This window comes from Tyto alba, unplaced genomic scaffold, assembly GCF_018691265.1.
Source record: "Tyto alba isolate M040663 unplaced genomic scaffold, T.alba_DEE_v4.0 Super-Scaffold_7, whole genome shotgun sequence".
NCBI classification, from domain to species: domain Eukaryota; kingdom Metazoa; phylum Chordata; class Aves; order Strigiformes; family Tytonidae; genus Tyto; species Tyto alba.
The window spans coordinates 11,640,018-11,664,031 of record NW_024881328.1 but is presented as its reverse complement, the minus strand read 5'-3'; the positions used below and the strand labels follow the sequence as shown (position 1 = coordinate 11,664,031).

The 24,014-nt window shown below is 50.2% G+C and overlaps 1 protein-coding gene across 6 annotated transcripts in view; it reads right to left on the bottom strand.

Annotated features, from left to right (window-relative positions):
- HEG1 (heart development protein with EGF like domains 1) overlaps nt 1-24,014 on the bottom strand; it is a 55,865-nt gene extending 31,851 nt beyond the window's left edge. For 2 of the 6 annotated variants that reach the window (XM_033003375.2, XM_033003376.2), the window contains exons 1-6: nt 23,567-24,013; nt 4,023-4,301; nt 2,723-2,953; nt 2,082-2,375; nt 1,207-1,404; nt 398-706 (exon numbers count right to left, since the gene is read on the bottom strand). In XM_033003375.2, coding sequence (XP_032859266.2) covers nt 398-706; nt 1,207-1,404; nt 2,082-2,375; nt 2,723-2,953; nt 4,023-4,301; nt 23,567-23,744 — 1,489 coding nt within the window. In that variant the 5' untranslated portion in view covers nt 23,745-24,013. Of the gene's footprint in view, nt 1-397; nt 707-1,206; nt 1,405-2,081; nt 2,376-2,722; nt 2,954-4,022; nt 4,302-23,566 lie in introns of all 6 variants that reach the window. The other 4 variants (XM_033003380.2, XM_033003377.2, XM_033003378.2 and 1 more) reach the window with 4 other exon arrangements.

Below are 24,014 nucleotides of genomic sequence, written 5' to 3'. Positions count from 1 at the left end.
GAAAAGAAATATAAAACTGCATAGACATAAATGGAAACAGCTGGATAGGTTTCATCCTGCTATTGGTAGATGTAGACAATGTATGTGTGAATATTCAATACGGAAATATTTAATACTAGGAAATCATTAAGATAGGGGAAAAAATGGTCTCTATATAGGAACTCCTGAAGTTACTGCTTGCAAAATTCAACTGAAAGTTTTCATGGAAAATCTATCCTCCTCTTCCAACAAGAATAATATTTATCCATACTTTCATTTCTGTGAAATGTTTTTAAATGTACAGAATGTGCCAAATACAATATTATTCCTCCTTTCTTTAAAATAAAAAGGATGTATTTTGTTTATAAAGAGTCTTTAAATAATGTTCTGAGTTACACGACTAGCTATAAAAACTCACTCGTGGAAGCGCTTTCCGAAGCAGACAGCAAGCCCATGAGCAACGAGTCTGTGGCACCTCTGCTACCACCACCCTGGGCTCCCAAAGATGTCCCAGGGGACCAGGTCTGGTCTGAAGAGCTGATGATTTTGGTACCAGAGGTGGAAATCTCTGCTGTATTGGCCAGCCTGGTGCTGGCTGGCAGAGACCTTAACGTCCTCCCTGCACCCTTGGTGACTGCTGTGAAAACAGAGGTGCTGGTGGTGTGGAAATCCAAAACTCTCCTCTCCGTGGCTGAGATGCTGGATGGCTGGTAGCTGCTTCCAATGGCTACGGCACAATAAAAAACTTGGATTTATACATATGAAATTATAAACAGATGGATCCATTTTCTTCCCAGATGCTTACAGCGCACATATGGATATTAAGCATAGGAAGTTTTCAATCTGGACAAAGTGCTCTTTTGGAAAGGCATGAATCCCCTCGCCGCAGGAAGACCTTGCACAAAACCCGGGGCTCACTGCCAGGACAGCACGGCTTTGCAAGAGCTGGGGTGGCTCAGCCAGCAGGAAACCTCATGGGACAAGGACTGCGGGGACTTGCCTTTAAATCCCACCTTTGCTCTAAGACTGGTGGAAATCAGCCCAGGCTCTCTTAGTATTTTTTTTGTAGCTTGAACACAATATCAAACAGCAAAGGGAGGAAACCTGAGCCCAGCCATGTTTCCATATGAGCCCGCACCTCACTACACATCACAGGTCTTAATGGGACACAGGGAAAAATGCTTAAGGAAGAACAAAATAGGGTAAAACAACAAACTGTAGACTAACCGAGCTCACCTGTGGCAGCGCTTTCCAAAGCTGGGAGAGAAGGGGTGAGCTGGTGCTTCGTGGAGGGCCCAGGGAAATGTCTCTGTGCTGGGGCCACTGAGGAGGGTGCTGAGGGCAGGGGCTGAGACACAGAACTGGGCACTGCCCTTTGAATACTGGACCTTGGGTTTTCTGCAGCCTTGATGCTGCTCCCAGCAGCTGTGACAGAAGGAAGGAACATGTCAATGTGAGAACCCTGAAGATGTATTTGCTCCTAGCAAGCCCCAGGCACAGGATAAGGACTTGGCAACACTGAGGTTTTCACTAAGTTCATGCGGAATGGGGCAAAGACTCTGTTTTTGAGAGCTCCAGAGATTAGCTGTTTGCAAAGCAAGCGAGGGGAAGCCATGGAGTGCAGGAATCTCAGGTTTGTTGTTCTGTACAGGTTGCTGAAGCACAGGCATCTCACCCTGTCTAGCCAAGAGCAAACGCACCTGGCATGGCCGTGAGCGTGGGTTACCAACCTCATGCCCCACTACAGCACCACTCGGGTGGGACACGCACCGTAGGTGGGGCTGGGACCTCGCCTCTGCTCTGCAGCTGGCACTGAACCAGCCAAGACATTTTGCAGCTGCAGATGCCCACCCTGCAGAAAACACACTGACAAGGTCGAAAGACCTTTTTTTTCTTTTTTTTAAGTGGAAAATCTTGGGGGTTTTCGGACCAAATGATTTTTTCCATTGCTTTTTCCTGCTTTCAGCAGGGTATTTCAGCAAACCATCCAAATAGTAACAGAACACATGCAAAACACAGCATCTTCTCTGTTTCAAGAAAGAAAAAGCTACGTAAAGGCTTTTTAAAGCTAAAAACCAAATTCATGGCCCAGCAAAGCTCACCTCTGAAAGCGCTGTCTGTGCCAGGCGATGCTGTGAGCAAAGGGCTTGTGGAGTCCCCTGTGACATCCCTGGGGTGTATCGTGATGTGGTTTGCACCAGCCTGGGCACTGGAAGCTTGGGCGGAGGACTGGGGCTGTCCCAGAGATCCAGGGAGCAGGGTGCTATGGAGGGGCAGCAGGGTGCCCCCGCTGCTCCCCGAGGGGCTGGGTGAGGTGGCTGCAGTGCCCGTGGGAGGGCTGCCAGGCAGCTCCGTGCCCACCCAGCCGCTCGCCGGCTGAGAGGGGCCGCTGGTACCTGCAAGGCAAGGGGGAAAATTAAATGAGAGCACAGAGACAGCCTGAGCTGCCCAGCCAGCATCCTCCGCTGCCACCCTCTGCCTGCAGTCCCCTTCCCTGTGCTCTGCGTACAGCAACTTTGTGGTTGGGAGCTGCACCGAGTAATTCATAATTTTCAAGGCCAGGAGAAGCCACACGGATCCTTCTCTCCACCCTTGTGCATGAAGCAGGCCAGAAAACTGCCCTGAGCACGTGGTGAGAATGGAGGGCTGGATCCCACGCAGAAAGTGCTAGCAATGCAGGGGAGCCCGGTTTCTCCAGAAAACAGCATCCACTTTGTTCCCAGGCTGAACTGGGATGGCTCACCCGGGCGACGAGTCTCTGTGGATGAAGGCAGCAGCACCATCCTCGTTGCATTGTCAAACCCCACCACGTCCCAGGCCCCACGGCTCTCGCCCAGCGTCCTCTCAGCCGAGTTGGTGCTGGCGGCTGCCAAAACTGGCAGCGTCCTCTCGGCAGCTGCAGGGGGGCTGGCAGAAGCCAGAGCCCTCTTGCCTCTCTCCTGGCTGCCTGCAGCATGGTGGTGGCTTGCAGTGGCTGGAAAGCAATGCAGAGAGGGTCATGTTCACCCCGGACAGGTTAATTTGTCTCGGCTGGGCTGGCAGCAGCATCACCCGCAGTGGTACCCAGCCCTACCATAAGCAATAGGTAGGGTCACAGCTGCATCCCCCGTGTTTCTTCTGATTAACACAGAGCACACTGCAAAAGGGATTGCTGGGAACAGAGCATTTCTGTCACCAAAAAATATTGTATTTCCAAATTTGTCTTCATTTGTGTATGGCAAAAGAAACCCAGATTTAAAAAAAACAAAAAAAACAAAAAAAACAAAAAAAAAAAAAAAAAAAAAAAAAAAAAAACATTAAAAATGCAGAAAGCAGTAGGGAGCTTATGCCAGGACAGTCAGCAGCTGGCAGCCTGGGCATGCCAGCTCCACACTCTAGTCCCTAAGCAGGAAAAAAAATGAGGAATTAAAAAATTAAAGAAAACCTCTATGCTCATATCTCTGCAAGACACTTATTTCATCTGGGGATACTAAGAAAAAAACTGAAGTGGGAACAGGGCAGTCAGCACAGCTTTGTCCTGCTAGTGTGGGAAACAGGCTTTGATTTAGTGCATGTTTAAAAAAGTACATTGGTTTACTCATGACCACAGTCCCACCAAATGTGGTGAAGATTATGAACAAGCCCAAAGGTAAATGTTCACTTGCACAACTTCCACATGAGGACCTCAGCTACAAATCATGATGCAGCTGGTCAGATATTTTTAAATTGGGCACTTAAAATCTTGGCTGGGTTAGCAATGGGGTTCAGCTCCTCCCGGGAGGATGCGTGGGGGTGCTGGGGGTCTCCACTCTGGGTGCAGCCTTGGAGCTCCATGGATAGGCAGGACTCTTTGGGGTGCTGCTGGGTGGTAAATAACAACAGTGACAGCTTTCAAGAATCACCTTCATTGTAATTTTAAAAATAAATCAGCTTTCCTGGGACTGGATTTCTCCCCGAAATCTGAATTTCTAGCAGTGGGGTTGGAATACTTCCTGACCCACTGGCTACGCTCAGTCCCTGGGCTGGGTACAGCAAAGGGGGACTCTTGCATCGATAAAACTCACCAGTAGGATGGCTGCAGGCGGGCAGGCGGGTTGCTGTCCCAGCAGATAGACTGTCTGGGGGTCCTGCTCCCAGTGGGGTGACACCCCCATCATCGGCGGGGGGACCAACATGCCCCGTGACCCCCCTTGCCACCGGCACCATGCCGTGCCTGGCAGGCAGCGATGACGTCTCTCTGCTCCTGGCCAGCATCGTCACCAGCTCCACACTGTCCACGAGAGCACCAGAAGTCCTTATCTCCGTGTCCAAACTTCTTCTCGCCGGATGGCTGCTTTCAATGGCTAAAAGGAAAAGCAAGAAAAAACTTTAAATCCCACCAGCACTGGACGTACAGGCTTGGCTCATTGAAGTAACACTCAGGCCAAGCTCTGATCTCTTTTACACTAGAGAAAATTTTGCATAATCAAAACACAGACGTGAAATTTATTTTTGGATTCACACCAGTGGAAATCAGATTGGGCTGTGAGGCCAAATGCCAAAATCCACCTTTGTGCACAAGGTTAATTCAATTCAGCACCCTCATGCTTTTGTGTGTGTGTGTGTGTGTGTGTGTGTTAAGAGAAATAAGTCTTTAAAGGAGCAAAAAGAAGGTCTTAAGCAAATAACCAGTGGAGATCGTGTGGAGTCCATGGGAGGGCTGAGCAGGTCTCCAGAGCTGACGGTCAGCTGGAGCCCAGCACGGCCCATGTGCCCCATTCAGGGCGCAATGGGAGAGGGGAGGGCCCCACAGCTCTTCCCCTCTCTCCGCTTGGCTGGTGCTTGCTGGACACCCAACCTCGAACCCCACCACCTCCAGAGAGCTGGCATGAAGCTGGCTGAGAACGCCAGGGCAAACAGGAGGGGCAGCATAGCCCATCCAGCCACGAGGCATCAGGACAGAAAAGATCAGTGTATGCTGTGGATTACACTAGCTATCCAGGTGCTGAAGCACCCCAAGGTGATGGACATTTCGGTGTATCTGACGCTAATATCTCCCAGAAAATAAGAAACAAGATGGAGAAGTAGTTTGTGCATCTGCAGGTTCATTTTCTGTGAGCAAATGCAGACAGAGCCCTGACTCCATCCTAAAAGTGTTTGGGTCTGCTCTCTTGCTCCTGCTGGAAGGCTGCTCCAAACTCCCACCATCCAGAACAATTTTCTCATTTCATTAGAAAATTAATAAAGACATTTATGAAATAAATGTTGGTTCCCAAGCCAGCATTATCCTTTAGTTTAGCTAGCTCTTCCCCTCCCTCCGCCTGCTCCCCACCACGCCGGTGTGTAACAGCAGCAATCTCATCCCCTCTTTGTACAAGTTTCTTCTGCATTTCTACCATCTGCTATATCTCATGGACCCAAAAATTACTTCTCCCAGGGACATCAACAGGCATTACACACTTTATGGGATTTCCAAAAGCACACAGATGGCTATGTGCATCTCTAGAGTATAGACATGTTCCCAAATTGGGCCCTAAGCAAGGACTGGAGATGTTACTAACTAACTAGCCAGCTTCTCGGCTCAATCATGAGCGCTGACTGCCAGCAGCAGCAGCAGCAGGACTCGGTGCAGTAGCTTCAGCCGCGGGTCTGCCATCCAGCCTGACACTGCCTGGAGCAGAGCATCTAGTGACAGCTGCCGTGAGCGGTTCCAGTGAGATTTGCTGGGGGAACTGGGGCTTTCAGCCCGCAGTACCAGCCAGGCCAGCACAAGAATTTACCTGCACATCAGTCACATGAAAACCAGCAGCAACTGTCCCTGCCCTACATTACAGTCCCAAGGCTTGTCTGGCACTGCAGCCTCAGGTGCTCTTCAAAGCCCACAAGAAGTCAAAACAAGTCCAAATCACAGCTTTGTCATCTGAAATGGCAAGATCCCAGTTTTGCCCATCTTCCTTATAACCAAAACACAATCTCTGGGCTGGAATAGCCCAACACATGCTCCACTTGCTGAGTGGGCAGAATGGGAGCCTGTCTAAGGAAACTGCAATTTAGGGTGACAGGCTCTGCAGTCTCTCGAGCAACTGAGAGAAGTCATATATTTTGGGAGGGGAACTCTCCCCACTTTACAGCTCAGAGATCCACCAGGCGATGGGACATGTCCTGCCTGTCACGCACATGGCATCTCAAAACTGGGCTGCAGATGATACACAGGCAGCAGCTAAAGGCACCGGTCAGTCTCTGCCCAAGAGCTCTGATGTTGAAGGCTAAGCCTTGCACACCTGTCCTTGGCCTCCAAGCACTTTCTGTAAGAAAGCTGTACCTCGGAGAAACACCCATGGGACACCTACTCCTCCTTGCCTTGCATGTCCCCTTTGGGGTTGCTGCACCTGACACTCCAGAGGTGGCAACTTCGGGAGTGGTCTCCTCTATCCATCTGCAATAGCTTCAGTGGGAACTCACCAAGAAAAAGAAGTTATGTAGGTAGGACAGTCTGCATTCCATCCTGGGAGTCTGAGCACCACCAGGCCCGAGGAGACAGGAGCTGCAGTGGAGCAGAGCCCCTTGGGTGCCTTGCCTGACAGCCCTAGCCGGGGCTGCGGTGCCCACCTCGCCGAGCACGCTGCCGGCTGCAGCCCGCCGTGAGCCACCTCCTGTCCCACGTAACAAGCTGCTTCTTGTCGCCATTTGGATGGGGGGGATGCGAAGTTGCAGGGGACGCTTGCTACGATCATTTTCAAGCCAATACCAGGCCTGTAATTGTAGCCCACAAGCCCATTTATAGCAGCCCCAATGCCGAAAAATTTGGCTGTGCTGGAGGGCGGCACACTGAATTTCTCTCCATTCCCTCTCGCTAAAAGATTTCAGCTGTGCAACCCATGCTTACTGTGCCCCAGCAGCCAGCTTTCTGCACAGAAAAAAGGCAAAGCAGCAGATGCTTAAAGAAACCCTTAGGGGATGAATATAGACAGAGGGAAATTTTCTTTCTGAGGTTGCCAAGTCATTTGTCAACAAGGGCTCTGGCCAGGCATGCTAAAATATATAGCAGGGCACTGCAGCAGGCATTTAATTGCCATTTCTTAAAAATAACCCTGGAAATGCCAGCAAGCAGTACCTTCAGCTCAGATCCTTGTTGAATGCAACTGGTTCAAAAGTAAAATGCTGCTGGTTGTTTGTCTGGTTGTTGTCCACCCTGCAAATCCACCTCAGAGTTTTCTCTATCCTCTTTTGGCACTGCAGAGCTGCTGAGAATATACCAAAGCAAAACCCTTCCCCTTATCATGTGCGTCAGCAAACCTGGCTTTGAGTGCAGCCAGGGAACGGACAGGCTGAATAAGAAGGTATTATTTACACAGGCTTTTTAGAGTCATCTGTCATTTTTAACTCTGCCCTGCAAGGTATGTCAGGTCCAGGTGCAGAGGGGAAAACCTCATGCCAGCACAAGCTCAGCAACCCAGTTCAGTGGGTGCAGAGCACAAGCTGTGCTGGAAAATCCAACCCACATCACGTAGTGAGGAAACCCGAAAAAAGCAGGCTGTTCAACAAAATAGACGTGAAATCTCAGCTCATCACACAGTCATCAAGCCTGCCAGAAGTGCAATCTCCTCTTTGCCTTGCCTGAAGAAATTAGCCTTCAGAGATGACCCTCCATTGAAGCCAATGGACCAGATGAAAACTTCTTCCAAAAAAATATATGCAGGACCATCCGACCTCCCCTGATGCATTAAAGGCTTAAAGCAGAGCAGCCCTTTAGCTCAGGTATTGATTTGTCACTAACAATTTCATCACATCCTAAGGTGCCAACTGCTTTCCGTGGTTTAACTCCATGCAACCGCAGTGGTGAAGAGAAATATTTGACTTTCAGAGCAAAACCCTCCTGCCACCCACCAGGCTGGTGTTTTCCTTCCCAGTTAAAACTAGCAGTGATGCTCACCAGACAGGTCGAGGCTTGGAGTTACTTTTTCTTCGCAAGCATAACAAGTCAGTGGCTTGCTGGGAGCTGAGTTATAAAGCAGCCAGGACAAACAGATCAAGTTCCAGCTGATTTCTCAAGGCTTTGGGTTTGCCCCTGGCAGCTCGGCTGGATGTCTACCTTGTGCGACTCCTGAAAAATCCTTTTTGAACCATCAATTTTCTGTCTCCATCCCTGGGTGTAACACGGGCATTGCCCTGGCCAGGAGGTGGCTGCTGCCACGACAAAATCACAGTGATGCTCAAGGCTCAACTGTGGGACAGCACAACACGGCAAAGCACAATACTACAAGTTTTCAGCAGCGGCTGCAATTACTCACGGACATTTTAGGGCAGGGAGCGAGGAGGGATGTATCCTGCTAACGCCAGGAGAGCAGGATCCCTGCAGACAGCATTTGGCAGGAGCATCACAGCCAGCCACGGCACACCACGATCTGTCCCAGCCCCACTGCTTTGCTGCAGAAGGGATTTTTCTCCTCAAAGGGCAGAAAAATACTCCCTTGACCTGGGAAAGCAAATTTAATCTCTGTTTGCACACAAGGAAAGCCAAGAGCAGTGGCTTGGCTGCCCAGAGCTGCCCTTCACCCCACAGCAGTTCCTCCTCGGGAGAGTGGCGATACCCTGGGGACCTTTCCCAGTACAGCCGCCCATGCAGCGGCTGTTTTGCCAGGGCTACGGCCACCCCGGGAGCATCCCATGCTGTGCTGAGCGCGCGTGAAGCTGAAGCAGGCTCCTCCCGAGGACAGGCAGCTATAATTATAAAGCCCACATCTGTTAACGTTGCATAATCTTAACATCATCCGAGGCTGCGAGGGAGGGGAAAAAAAAAAAAAAAAAAAACCTCATCTCAACTTAGCAAACTCCTTGCTGGCTGTCGGAAAAGGTTAGGAAGAAAGGCAGGCTGCAAGGGAGGAGAAGCGGGGAGCAAAGCCGGGGCTGCCGGCCCCGCAGCGGGTGGCACGGGGGGCTGCTGGTCCCCGCCGGGGCCGCGGCCGGGCTCTGTGCTGTGTTTTGAACGGCTGCTGCGGATGTCGGGATCATGGGTGGAGGCCGGTTAGGAGCCAAGTGAGTTTGTGCGAACAAAAGCTACAGCCCTAAATCTGGACCGTCCAGGGCTCTCTGGGATTTTCAATTTCCTTCCTTGTTCTTGCCCTGAAAGAACAGTCGAGGCAGGGGGGGAGCAAGGGAGGGGGGGGGGGGGGGGGGGGGCTGAAATGGAGCTTAAAAAAAAATTTTTCATGCTTGAGACGGGTTGAGCGTAAACATGCTGATAATATTGCTTGGGGAAGGTCCCTCGTGTGCACTAAGCATGGGAAGAATGCAAGAGGTTTTTAACCACATGCGGTCAACCCTTTTTTGTTAATTCTTTCAATATTAATAAAAGGAATTATTCAGGCTGAACAAAGAAAGGTGGCGAGAGAGGGTGGATGGGGAAGAGAAGAGGTGCAGGAGCCCTGCCAGTGCCTCTCGCCCTTCTGTGGGGCTTGGTTTGGATGGGATACCCTATAGGCACATCCCCTGACAGCACCTTGCTCTAGACCTCATGCCCCTCGTCCTCTCCCCACTGGGTCCCAGGCAGAGCAGGACAGCAAGTTGCAGGACTTTAAATCATTTTAACCATAATACAAAGGATTTATCCAGCCACCAAAGGTGACTGAAGCTTTAATATGTCAGTTCAAGAAAGGTGATGGGGTCTTAATATGCTTGCAGGCCCTGCAAGCTCTGAGTGCCAAGGTCCAGGTGGTTAACATCTGCCTGGCCACTACAGGTGATGGGCACCCATGAGGCTGGGGACATTGGCCTCATCCTCAGCCCCTCCTATGCCAGGCCATGGCACATCACATGCAGTGCTGCTTTATGAGACAAAAACACACTGCACTTCTGTACCACCTCCCCTCCAGGACCTGTAAAACCATGGAGGATGCTAAAGGCCATTTTTTTCCTTCGTACCGCTTTTTTCATGATCCCAGAGCCTGATGCTCAGAGATGCCATAGGATAAAAAAAGGATGCAATTACTGCTTTTAAGAGCAGTACCCTAAAGCAGAGAAACAGGTACTCCAAAATAAAGAGCACACAGAAACCTGTGGTCATTTCCAAAAGCGTGGGATGTATGCATACGGCCCACCAGCAACCAGGGGTAAAAGCTGCACAGTGAAGGGACAGGATACTGTCCTGCTTATCCAGTGGTTTCCAGCCTCTTAATTTTGGTGTCCTAAACATTTCCCTGTGGAGGTGCAGGCTCCTGGATCACCAGCTCAAGCCTATGAAACCCTGAGCTTCTTACTCATCTTTCTTGGACAGTTTTGGCTCAATCCACAGATCCCTGGGACCACATGGACCCATGCTGCCTAAAAACCACCAACCAAGGGCTCAGGGCAGCACCTTAAACCTCTTTTCACGAGCTTTTGTTTTTAAATACCTTTGGCAACTGAATTAAAAAAAAAAAAAAAAAAAAAGTCCTGTTTTATTGTTGACTCTTTGGAAAACACATTCAATAACAAGTGCACTTCCAACAGGGATAAGCTGTCTCATGACTACCCATACTCCTAAAAAACTCCATAACCATGCCAAGGCTCCAGTAAAATCCCAGTCCAGCCAGCCAGCCAGTGAAGAGGGGACCAAGCCTCCAGCCCCAGAGAGGCCCCACATCCCTGCTGCCTTTCCTGAGCAAAAAGCACGAATTACCTGTATTTGCTTTCCTGCTGTTTCATTTATTTTCTGCCTCAAAAGTTTCCCCCTCTGGTGTGTCTCCTGGTGTTAATGTGGGAAAAGCCCCTGCAGCCCCAGGGGGTGCAAAGGCAGCTCTTCCCCAGCACCAGCTGACAGGGCCCAGGAGCTCTTCCCAAAGGGATTTCTTTCTCACTGTTTTCATGAAACATTAATAAAAACAAGCGTAAAGAAATCTCCCAAAGGGCACAGTGCTCTGAGCGCTCACCCCTCTTCTCCATCCCCTCTCCCACCACCCTGTGATGCTGAAATATCTCCAAGCACCCTGCGTGCACCGTGGATCCCCAACGCTAAATCCCAGCACCACCTAATTTGCTTCTAAAACCCTTCAGGCTTCTCTGTAACATCCTGTAGAAATGTCACAGAAAATATCACCCACACAGAGCTTCTTCCTCTTTCCAGGGTTTTTAAAGTCACCTGGAAGCTTTGCTCGGTGGGAAGGCAGCAGTACCCTTGTCAGCACTCACAAGGGCAGAGCAAAAGCAGTGCAGGGACCTAGCCCGGTGTCACTTTAACTTCTGCTCCCATCTGAGGGCAGTGCTGCTGGAGACTGTCAGACGGCTCGGGGAGGAAGTCTCCTGGCAGGGCTCCACCAAAGTGGAGTTGCTAGGTCACTGGAACAATAAAAAGGCAAGAAAAAACATCCTGGCTGCAAAAAAGAAAGGGGAAAAAAAAAAGGAAAAAAAGCCATGACAGTGTGTACAGTGCTGGTTAAGTGGAAAGAAACAGGGCTGGAAAGAGCAAGATGATGCCGCTGCTGGCTTTTGTAAGCACGCGACTTAATTTCTAACATGGACCTTTCTCTCACATGAATAATTCCAGAAACCTGGAATTTGTCTGCAAGGTTTGCAATTGGTAAATCTTACATGGGGCAATATTTCCAGGGAAACTCGCCTGCTGCTGCTATGGAGAGATTAATTACCCTTTGCACATAAACCAGGGCATCACAATCCATCGTATAACCTCGCACCATCACACGGCCCCAGTGGCCACCTGTGTTCATTTAAACTGCTAATGCAAGAAAACTGCCTCCAAGCAGGACTATATTTTTCTGATAAGGGGGTGAGCAGCCCTACAAGGTGAGGAGTGTGGCCCAGCACCGGGGCTCGGGCTCCTCCATAAGGAAAGGTGTTAGCAACTTAGAAGCTGCAGGATGAAATTTTGCTTTCTGAAAAGTTTAATTCAAGGCCAGAAGGGAGCATTAGCTCATTCTGTCTGACCTCATGTATAACCAAAATCATTCCGTGTAGCTTATTTACTCCCAGTATAAGCTCAGTGACTTGTATTTGACTTAAACAGATCTCGCAGGGAAAATAACCCAGACTATTGGTATTTGTGATTATTTGGGATTGTGCTTAAAACCACAAGAACTATGGGCTGAATCACAGATTTTTCTGCACAAAACCTCAGTGTGCATCAAAAAGCACTGCCCAGCAGCGTGAAGCATACGTGTGGCAGGAGCCATGCACCGCAGGAGCTGAGGACTCCAGCCCTTTGCAGACCCAAGAGAAAACAAGGTGGTATCTTCGTGTCAGCCTCTGGAAACAGAACCACAAGTCCCTACTCCAAACTGGTCTGAGCCGAGGAGCTGCTGCCCACAGCCAAGAAGGCACAATAAATACTGGGAAGATGGAGGAAGGAGCAGGGAAAGGGGTGCTGCCATGCTGAGAGGCCACGCCAGGAGCAGCCAGGGGCTGTCATGGGTCCCTGGGGGCTGAGTGATGCTATCTACCACTGCAGGGTGGGCTTTGGTCCAGGTGCCTTAACCAGAGCCTCGCTCCAGCAACTCACTTAAAAAGAGCTCCCTGGGGAACTACTCTCCATGCCTAACGCTAAGCATGCACCAAAGAGCTTTGCTGGCCGGCGGCCGCACCAGGGACGATAACCAACCTGGGAACTGAGCAACTTCTCAAGGACATGGTGGGGACGAGAGGCATGAAGGGCCCTCTCAGATGCAGGAGGATCACAAGGCCATCAAGGGGTGGATGCAGTTTGGTGACATCCAGATGCAAAGCTCGATGGATTCTTCCCTCCATGTAGACTAGCAAAATCCAACCCCATTCCAGGGGAAAACTAATGGCAGCCCAAGCCTTACACCCAGCTCTCGCCTCCCAGCTGAAGGTGGGATGCATGGTGTGGTGTCATGGCAGTGGGAGCCATGAATGCTCTCGTAGCTCCTACTCTTCCAGCAAGGGACAGTGAGACTTGAGAGGGGATGGAGAAAAAAAAAAAAAAAAAAAAAAAAAAAAAAAAAAAAAGCAGCTTAAAGATAAATTAATCCCCAGAAGAGATAAGGGCCCCCACCTCCCTTCCCCCATCTGCTGTGAAAGGATGATGATCTAAATCGCATTTCCTAGATGACACCGCACCGATCTGCTGCCGGAAGCAGCGGTGGCAGGGCTCAGGATGGCACTGGACCTCTTTCTTCCAGGGGACGAGCCAGGTCCTTTCCCTCTGGCACCCACCGGCTGGTCACCAGTGCCCCCACGGAGAAGCAGTGTGCCCTGGGGCGGCTGGAGCAGGCGTCCCTGCCGCTGCCCCGCGCTGCGCTCCCACTGCCTCTGCGGTCACACGCTTCCTTTCTGAGAACCGGGGGGGGAAGGGGTTTACCATTTCCAGTGCCTTTCCGCACGTGTTTCAGGGAGGGTGAAAACAAGATGCCTTCCTTCAGCTGTGTGCGGGTCTCTGCTCTGCAGCGGGCAGCCCCACGGCCAAGCCCTGTGGCCAGCAGTGGCAACGGGTGATGGAGAAGGGCAGGATTGGGCTGTCACCCTCCGAGCTGTCACCGAGGACTCGCAGGAGTCAGGGTGCACCTACTTTGGTATGCACCTACCTTGGTGCATATGGGCACTGTGTGCTGAGCAAGGCAGTGCTGAGGACCAAGAGGCCAGAAATCTATGCCCAAGCCTCATCGGCCCACACACTGTCCCATATTACCCAGCACAGAGCCACCTCACACTGACTGCCTTGGCACACTCATGCCATCAAGTGACCGTCAACTTCTGTCTTAACCCAGCATGTGACGCGGCTCACTCAGCACCATACAATCTCCAGGCATACCAGCAATCTGCAGGACAGGATTATGAGGATCTCTGTCTGCATGGTACAGGCTGTTCTTGGAGGCCACGAAATTGCTAGTACTCCCATTCCCCTCTTGGTCCTCATTTGGCTTTCTTCATGCATCATATTTGCTCCATGTCTCTCAGAAAAGACCATCTTCACGATTATTCTACACTCTCTGATCAAGTTTCCCTCCTAAGAAACATCCTTTCAAAGAGCTTTTATCTGCAGGGTTGGCTGCCAGTCTAATACTGCAACCCCATTCTGTATTTGCTGAAAGAGCTGATAATGTCTTAAAAAGAATTAACATTTAGATGTTAGTCCTGTAACTGAATCCGAATCAAACAATGATGACTGTTCAAATGCCTAAAGCTACGCAGGGGTATTTTCCTTTGAGCTCTTCCAACCTTGTACCAGGGGTAAGGAGTTTTCTAAAGATGCCTTTGTGAGCACCAGCTACTGAAACCCTTCTCCTTGTCCTTCCAGACACAGATACAATTATGCACAGCTCCAGCACAAAGATAAAGGCTGAATTACAAGAGCAGTATTATGCTCCACAATCAGGGTCCTTGATTCCAACTGAGAAGGAAAGCAAATCATGTGCAGTTGTTTTGCCGATGCTTCCACTCCTGGAAATTCATTCCCATCACAGGGGAAGACATTAGTTCAATACACAAGGTTACCTTTTGCCTTACCTCCCCAGATTGCTAAATTACCTTAACTTGTCAGTTCGCGAGGTCTTAAAAGTTATGCAGGGTCAAACCTGGCCACCACTTGTATGGGATATCTTTCTTTGCAGAAGGTTTAACTATCAGCTGCTACAGTTTCCCTGATAAGAAAGTGTTTTCTTACCTATAATGGCACAGATGTAGCCAGACAGCTATTCAGAGAAGCTGTGAAACCTTTCTCTGGAGTAAATTTTTTTAACATGTGTTTTTAAATGTGTTAGATAAGCATCTTCTGGGGTGATCCTGCAAGGGGAGATGTCTTGAGATCCCTTGAGAGATATCTTGAGATCCCTTCCAGACCTGCCTTTTGCTTGTATAGAGCAGTCAAAAAAAACAAACCAAACCAAAACCCCCTCAAATATGCAAACTCCAGCCTCCAGCCCTCAACTTACACATAGTCCTCCTCTCAAGACAGGTCCTGCTGCCCTGGGTGGGCTGCAGTACCCGGCTACTAGGCTATCACAGAACGTATCTTTCCGATAATATATTGAAGCCAAATCTTCAACTCAGTGTGATTCATCCTCGCTTCAGTGAAGTTCAACAGAGCATGATGTTTCACGCCGATCCTCGGGGCTTAAGAGATTTTCCACAAGAGGAAGGGTGTTAACACCAGCATCCTAACAAGCAGTGACGTGGATAATTGTGCTCCACAGATCCAAATTCCTCTTGTCACTCCAGATGCAGAAGTGCCTTTTAGCATGCTGTTCAAGGAAAAAAATAGAGCCTTCCTTTGCTATCAGCAACTCAAAGGAGCCTGCCCACCAGTCCAAAACTCCTGCACAGGGTTTCTTCCATGGTCTGGAGATCTCTGAGGGAATCGGAGGGTGGTTCTGGTAGCAGAAATGACAGTGATGTCCTCCTGATCATAGAGGCAAGAGGTCAGACTGATTTCTGTAACAGCCTTTAAAACTTATGCCATCAAAGCATGCTGAAAAATGCTGAGAAAAACGCCTTGAATGTGAGTGTACACCACCACATCCTCTGGGAGACACAGCCTGGGCTGCACCCCTGGGACAACCATTAACCCTGCCGAGTTAACCCTTCGTGCACAGTTTGCATGCCTTTCTATCAGACCACGTAAAATTCCTCCTCACTCATTTCCCAGATGATGTCATCCTGGAGCTAATTTAGCTCAGAGTTAAAAAGAAAAGGGTATTTTCTCCCAAACTTCAGCTGCAAGATCCTCACTGACATCTAACCACTGTGTAAAAGGTCCCTCAAATATCTCTGTGTTTGCCTTGACGAAAGAACTGCAAAGGTCATGGCATTTCCAGAGGACATTTTGCAAGCACTAACTTGGGAACCCAAGATGGGGTGCTCATGCAGACGGGCAAAGGGAAGGGCCTGCAGCATTTAGTCACACTGCAAGTGACACGGTCACCCTCAAACAGCTTGAGCTCACCAGACCGCAGTCAGGATGCTGCGAAAGTGGTTTTAAAAGTCCTCCTAGCTTCACGTCCTTGCAAAGAATGAAAAGGCAGATGGAGCTTGCTTCTCCCAGCAGAGAGTCAATCTGCCAAGGTCAAGGTGCTTGCACAAGGCATTCGGGCAGCTGGACAGAAAACAACTGGTTTGGCACCCAATTTTCCTGCTGCATTGCCCTGCACTTCTTTGCACACCTTCTCTTTTCCTAGGAAAGCAAGACAATTAAGATGGTGGCACCTCTCCTGCAGACACACAGAAGTGTCTGAAACAGCCAAGCAGGAGTGTCTGAAACAGCCCCTCCGTCTGGACTCAAAAGCCTCTGGAGATCAGTTCTGAGCTAGTGATATTTTTAAATACAACCAACCTGGACTTCTTGTGTGTCTCCTGGATTTGCAGCTCACGTTTTCAAGGGGTTTTTATCTACCACCTCGACAGCCAGCTCTTTTTCTTCCCCTCTAAGCGATTCTCCTGTAATGACAACTCCAGGAGTTGGGGTTTTAAGAAAAGACAGCCAAATCTTAGGAGGCTCTCGACACAGATCCTAACTTTTGTCAGCAACGCTCCCTCGCCCACAGCCAAGATGCTGACTGCAGCTCGGGAGATAATTAACCAACTGCAAAACTATTTATCAACTGACTGCAAGTCAAGGGCACAGCGGATGCAAAAGCAGATATGACCCTCCTCAACAGTCCTGCCTGCACGGAGGAGAGGCAACGGGAAATACCTTCATCCAAAGCCATGGGAGGGACGGGGGGCAGCAGCACGGAAGTGGCAACAACTTGCATGATGTTTCATATAGGCATCCTGCTTAGAGGAAATAGGTTGAGTTTTGCATTTCAGGCACTTTTTAAATGATATTTTTATATCTCATGCATTTGATACTGCTTTCTGAAGAAATGAAGAGACAGCTTTGTCTGTCCTCCTACATTGAAACAAATTAGCCTGGAAGGCAGAGACCTCCAAGACAGCAAGTTCCTACAGGTTTTATGAAGATCAGCACTTTGCTAGAGAAGACTCTAGTGAGTGTCTGGCTTGGGGAGCTGCTGCACCCAGACAGAGGAGAGTCCCCATGGTTTGGTCTATGCCCCGGCTGTGGGACCCATATGCACTCAGCACCCACAGAGCCCAAAATAAACCACAGCACACACAAACACCACCCACCCCGTGGTAAGCAGAAGAGAACAAGCCACAAGTATTGCTCACAGAGTAACTTTACCACCTGCCTCTCCCTTGCATGGGTTTGCCCAAACACTGACAGCTCTAACAATGAGCCTCTCTCTCCCCTGGTTTTATACAACAAGTCTTTTGACCCCAGCATCCCAATGGGTGGAAACCTCACATCGTTTTACCTTCTTCCAGTTGATTCCTCCACTCACCCTGGCTCTTCCTGCCCCTTCTCCAAGGTCTTCAGGAGCAGGGGTGACCACTACCCCATCCAGAACTCAGGTGAGATAAAAATCAAATTAACAGCAAAGAAGGGATGTGACCCAAGATCCTAAAATCTGTATTATAGCTATCACAGTATTCAGATCCTGTAAGAGGTCCTCATTTTAAGCAGGAACTGGTTCTTATTCCCTTTTTCCCCTGTCCTCTCCTGAGCATGCCAGTAGACTGGGTCTGACAGCAGTGTTACTATAACACAGGCAACAGCTACGCTAACAGCTTGGAGGAGCTGAAGTTTACAGAGCTTCCTTTACTCGAGGGAACTGCATATTTCTAAGATTATATTATTACTTGGGCTGGTCGCTCAGTAATGCAACATAATTTCCCTTTTGGGTGGGAAAGTTCTCTCCTTGTCCTCGGACGCGAATGATTTCAGCTTGAAAGGATGAATGCAAACGCTGCATAACCAAAGAGCCCGTAAATGAACTGTGCCCCTTGCTGAAGCAGCAGGATGTTATGGTATAACACCTGGGCATTAAAAAATATATGGTAATGGGTGTACACACATCAGCTGTATGTATGCAGAAAAGGGTGCGAGGGAAGGGTGGCCAGATGTGCCAAAACCATTTTCTTCTGATAGGCACCCGCAGACTTCATTCTTTCACCAAGCCTGTGCCTGTAGCCCTCTTGCATCTGTTCTGGATGAATATCCCAGCAAATGAACCTCTATTATTTATGGAAACAGCAAATTACAATGCAAATGTCACAAAACTGCTCAGAGAAATAAAAATTTGAATTTGTAATCAGGTCTACTGCCACTGAAAATTGGATTCTGCCTTTCACGCTCAGCCGATCAGGAAGAGAAAAAAACATACTGTATGACCTACGTCTTCAATCGAATGTAAATAACAGGGCCTGTGGTTGGGGTACTAAGGCCTCATGATGAGCTTGCTCACGAGCTACAGGCTATGGATTTTGTATTAGACATTATTAGGGGAATATTATGAATGGCCAACCTTTAATTTGCTTGGAGCATCTTCTGAGCCTCTGGCTGGTCAAACTGCCCCGAAAGCTTCTTTGCAGCACTGCAACAGCAGAAAGACACCACAGCAGGTGCCAGGATCTGGCCGTGCCCCTTTCTAGAGGAGCTCTGTGCACGGCCGAGTGGGTCAGCTCAGGCGTGAGCAGCACTGTCTCTGCGCAGAGACATCCTGACTCACCCAGACCCTCCTCACGCCCCATACCCAAGAAACTCTCTTGAAACTACGTGGGAAAGCGAAGCCAGAATCCGGAGGGTTTACACTGGCTATCTACGACCCATCCAGCTCCAGACCATTTCCCCGGGATATTTAGGAGGTCACAGCCCTGCCCTGAGCACCCCACACATGGCAGGAGCAGCCAGACCGGGCACAGCCCACTGTGCCCCCTCCTGCCTCCCTGCAGCGGCGCAGATACAGGCAGAAAGACAGCATTTATGCACTGCAGAAAGGCAGCAGGCTCAGCCATAGCTGAGCCCTAACACTCTGTACCTATCCTTATTTTGGAAACGCTACGTAGCTCCTGCGGATGAGGAACCCACAGCACCAGCCAGTGGGTCCTTCCAGCAGCGGCTCCAGAAGAGCCGCAGACTCCGGCAGTGCCTTAGTCCCTCCACCACAGCACTGAAACACTATTGCCACACTGGCAGGTTTTATTGGCTTGATTAACTTAATTGAAATAGTTTCTTATTCCATGCCTTTTTATTATTATTATTATTAGCTTGGATGAATGCTTCGTAAATAAAACCATCATGACCAGAGTGATGCTCCTAAGGCCTCAGTCCGTGTCTGTACGGCCACAAGAGCAGTGAGCAGGGCCAGCAGCCGCTCCCGCAGCACCCAGGCACGGCCCCGGCACCCGGGCGGGCCGGCGGCAGCACCCAAGCAGGCAGCTAGCACGCACCTACAGTTGGTCAGGCTTTGGTCTCCACTTTCACCCAAGGGACAGCTCAGCACCTGCTTTGATAGCTCACAGGACAGAGCAATCCCCTGCTCCTATTGCCCAGACACTTCCCCCAACCCCTTTTGCAAGAATACCTGAAACACCGTGGGTTTGAAGAAGCGGCTTTACGTTTCAGACGCGCAGTCCCAGCCACGGCAGCATCCATTCAAGTTTTGCACACCAAGATGAAATGCCTTTCTAGCCTGGTACCACACTCTCTCAATAAATTGAGCATAATCCTCTGTCACCTCCTAGAGATGTGATGGTGATGGAGCCATTGGCCTCCACACGGCGCTCAGCTGCTGTGACATGCCTGCTGTAGATGAACGGGACATGGAAGATGGAAGCAGCATGCAGAACAGCTGGGGAGGTCAATCACTACCAGCCCCAAAACTGGGATCTTTAAGAGCAGGTGAAGGAAGCAAGTTGCCCCAGAAACCCCATGCTCCTCCAAACTCACCAGTATCTGCAACTTTTGATACAGAAAATAATATTCCCTCAGGAAGGCACCCCTGCACCGGCAAGGCTGGCATCGGCCCCCACAGACACGACAGCAACTGCCCATCTCCCTCATCTTCCCAGACATGACTGAAAATTAAAGCAAATTAAATTATCCCTCTGAAGTGGCGACGGCTGCTGGAGCAGAGCGGGCTGCAAACACATGCTGAACGGGCACTGGCTGGCTCTGGCGGTTTGCTACTGGGAAATGAAACTTTGCGGAGAGCCCAAGAATGGGCTTTTGGTACAGCAGCTATCCCCTTACCTGCTGTGCCCTGGTCACAGCGTAGCACTCGCATTTGCTATGTCTGGGGGTGTAAATCAATATGCATCACTGTGTGCTCCCTGACAGACGGGTTACACAGTTATCTCTCCGACTGTATTTATTAACCACTTAAATATCATGCAAAGTGCTTTCACAGACTGATGTGAACCCAGCCAGTCAGTGCACAACCCTCATTACCTTCAGGGGCTTGGGATGGGGACTAGGCAGGGAAGCTGATCTCTTATCTCCCTCCTTTTCTGCAACTCTTCCTTTTTTCTTCTCTTTTCTTTTATGGTTTTAATTATGTACCCTGAAGGAGCAGAGCTAAATCTATACAACTCTAGGGACTTCACATTTGCAGCACAGTAACCAAATCCACTAATAGCTCACAGAGAGGGACAGCAAAGATGCCCAAGAAAATAAAATCCTGCAGCCTATGGGTCTTTTGATAGCAATGTAGAAGCACAGGCAGTGATCCTTCATTGTCCTCACGCTACTGGGGGAAGAAGCATCCTTTCTGCACCACCCGTCACCCGAAATCCTATCAAAGCTAAACAGCAGCAACTTACACGTCTCTGCATCTGTGTGACTTCACGGGGAGCCGGCCTTCTGCCCCCCAGGAGCCACAAAATCCGTACTGTGAAATATGAGGCAGGTTTGCAGGCGATACCATACTTTTGTGCAAACAAGCATCCTCATCATCATCTTCTCTCCTTGCTCCTAAATTTGCTTATTCCTCACTCAGAAGGTTCCAAAGATAGAAAGTTAAAAATTACATAAATAAATGCAAACTGTTCTTCTCTTCTAAGAGCGTTGGGAAGTTTCTCCTAGCAGCCAGCCTAAATCTTTGCTGCAAGCTAAGCTGATTCCTTCTCGGGTGATTTCACACCTTATTTCCAGGGCTCCCACCAGGGAGGCTGCAAAGAAAGGCAGCAGCTGGCACAGGAGAGAGGGAGAAAGGAGAGAAGGCTGGACACAGATGGTAGAAAAGTAGATCAACTTCTCAGGGCAAGCGCATTGCCGACGGCCCCGTGTCGTGCTGGGCAGCGTGGCAGGGCATCAGTGTGGGTGGGAAGCAAAAGGGACACTGCAGTAGCAGGGGGAGACCCCAGCCACAGTGACTTTGTCGGGGGCTCGGTGTTACCTCCTCTGTCCCCATGGTGTCACTGGAATTAAATCTATTTTACAGATGGAAAACCTGAAATAAGGAGACCTACAGAGCTCGTATCCGAACCCTTGCCCGACCCAGGCTGGAAGCAAAAACCCTTCAGTTCGCCTGGTGCCCACGTGAAACTGCTGCCGGGAGGAATGTCACGGCGGGGTTTGATGGTGCTTTAGCTATACTGCCACCAGCTTTCTCACTTCCTACTTCACCTATTTTTTTTTTCCTATATTCCTCTCCCCGGATTCAGCCTGTACTTTAAGCAACATGTGAAAGCCATCTATAGTCATTTCTCGACCAGACAAGCCCAAGGTGGGTTTGGCAGGGAGGGGCGGCAGATGCGGTCTGAGGCGCAGGCAGGCTGGCGCAGGCAGCGAGGCTCCGCAGGGCAGCCCCGCTCCCGCCCTGCTCCCTCACCCCACGCTTTGTCAGCGACTCAAAAGCCCCATTTCTACACCCACTGCCTCACCATCTGCTCGCTAAGCCCTGCCTGAGAAAGGGCTTTTGCCGCCTAACCTCAGACACGTTTCAAACAGAGATGTAATCTTCATTTCCATGTAGCGCTAGGGTGATGGGTTCACAAGAAACACTCCCCCCGCTGCTTCAAGCAAGCGTTTTCAAAGGTGAAAAACATCTCAGAGGGGCAGAAGCAGTGTTGAGACAAACAGGGATTTCTCAAGCGTCTGTAGTTCAACCTGAGAGTGATTCAGGAGATCCCATCAGCCCGCTCCCATAACACCAAACAATTCCCTTGACTGACAAGCATAGAGCTGTAGCTAACAGCAAGTGAATCGCGGCTGTCAGGACCCAGCATAATTCATGATGCCATTTGCTAGAGAGCAAGCTACTGCCGGGCTATTTATCATTCCTTCACGATGCGGCCCCCGTTCCTTCTGGATGGGGTTGACATGATTCACGAGCACCTGTAGCTGCCGAGCAGGGGCTGCACGGAGCAAAGCCTCCGCCGCTGAGCCGGGCGGCCAGACACTGGTAGCCAGACAAATGGCTTTTCCAGCATGTGGACAGATAGTTCGAGCTTTTCAGACTCTTAACAAAGGAAATACATTCCTCCGCTGACTCTCAGGAGTCATCAAGGTCACAGGAAAAGACGCCAGGTCGAAAGCTGAGATGAAATTAAATAGTTTTTTCTATCCACCGAGGAATTTGTGCAGCTCTCGTCAAATAATAGGCGAGCACTTTCCTGGCAAGTTGCAGATTTTATCTTCACAAGGTTGATAGCAGGTAAAACAGCATTATCCTCTCCCAGTCTGGAGGACAAACTGACACTTGGAGTGGCACAAAGAGGCGACTGAGCTGGGAACAGACTCAAATCTCCTTAATTTCAGTGCAGGATCCTAGTCCCCAGGCTGCTCTCACACAAACGCTGTTCGTTAGGAGCTTTCTAGTCCACTGCAGGGTGCATTCCAGTCGATATCCCCAACTATACATTTTGTTTAGCATAGATATATCTTACAAAGGTGTACTCTTTGTGAAGAAAACTAAAATGTTATCAATGTAGTTTTGTCACATTTCCTGAAATTGTATAGCTCCATGGAAGTAAACTTAACCCTGAGTACCAAAGCATGATATTGTCTCCACATTAGAAACTAAAAGACGAAATTTGGTGGTCCAGGTCAGGCAGGTCATCAATCTTAAAGCCTACTTAAAACCTATTTGGACTATTTTGGCATACAGGATTTCCTTATACCACCTGCAGACACCCAGCACTTTCCAAACTCATTGAGATTTAGTCATCCTTAGAGCTATATGTCTTCTTCGGCGAGTAAGTGAACCAGTTTACTGGGTGACATTTGAAACAAGCCCTGCTTGTTCCAGGAAAAATACAGTTTATCCTGTGCTGAAACCAAATTCGGCATCATTTGTAAAGCACCAAACTAGTCATTGCTCCTGATAACGACACTGCAGATGTGGCGTGCAAGGAAAAATATGACTTGATACATGACTAATCTGACAGTCTGTAGGTGATGCAGAGAGAAAGGGTATTTATAGAGAGCTGATGGCATCTGTCCCTACACCTGGATGTGGGTCGGCACCTACAGCGAGATGCGGGCACCTCTGAAGATGAGCAGTAGGTGACTCAGACCCTGAAGATCACCCACGGGAGCCACCGTTCCCTCACCTGGGAAGCACACTGGTGAACGGCCGTGCCCCTGGTACCCACCAGAGCCTCAAGTTCCTCTGTAAAGTTTCCACCACACGCCTGCGGGTCAGTCCACGCAGCTACGACATGTTTACACTTTCCCACCCACGATTTCCATCCTAAACCTTCACCCACCAAAGCGCTTTGCCTCTACCACGATGGGCGGCGGGGGGGGGTGATGCCGGGATGCTCAGCAACCCTCGGTCGCGGTGCACCGCGACCACTGCCGGGACCAAAACCCATCCCCACGACGGAGCGGGGCACTCACCCGGGCTGCCGGCGTGTCCCGCGGCGGGAGGCGAGCAAGGGCGGCCGAGGCGGCTTCGGGACGGTGGAGGAGGAGGAGGAGGAGGAAAAAGACGCCGTAAGGAAGCGAGGGGCGACGACCCGGCCGGCGGGACCAGCCCTAGCCCCAGCAGCAGCAGCAGGGTGCAGGCTGCCGGCATGGCGCTGGGGGTGGATGGAGGGGGGGGGGGGGGGGGTAAGGGGGGGGTTGGCGGTGGTGGTGTGGTTGTTCACATGCCCGGAGCGCGGCAATGAATAACCACGTAAATAGCGATTTTTAATTAATTCACAGTGCCCCCCCCCCGCCGGGGCGGCGCAGAGGGCGGCCGCCCCGGTCTTAAAAACGCGGGGTGCCCATAGCGGAGGGGGGGGGGGGCCGGCCCGGCCAGCAGCGGCAGCAGCCTGCGGCCAAGTGCCGGCGCCCGAAAGTA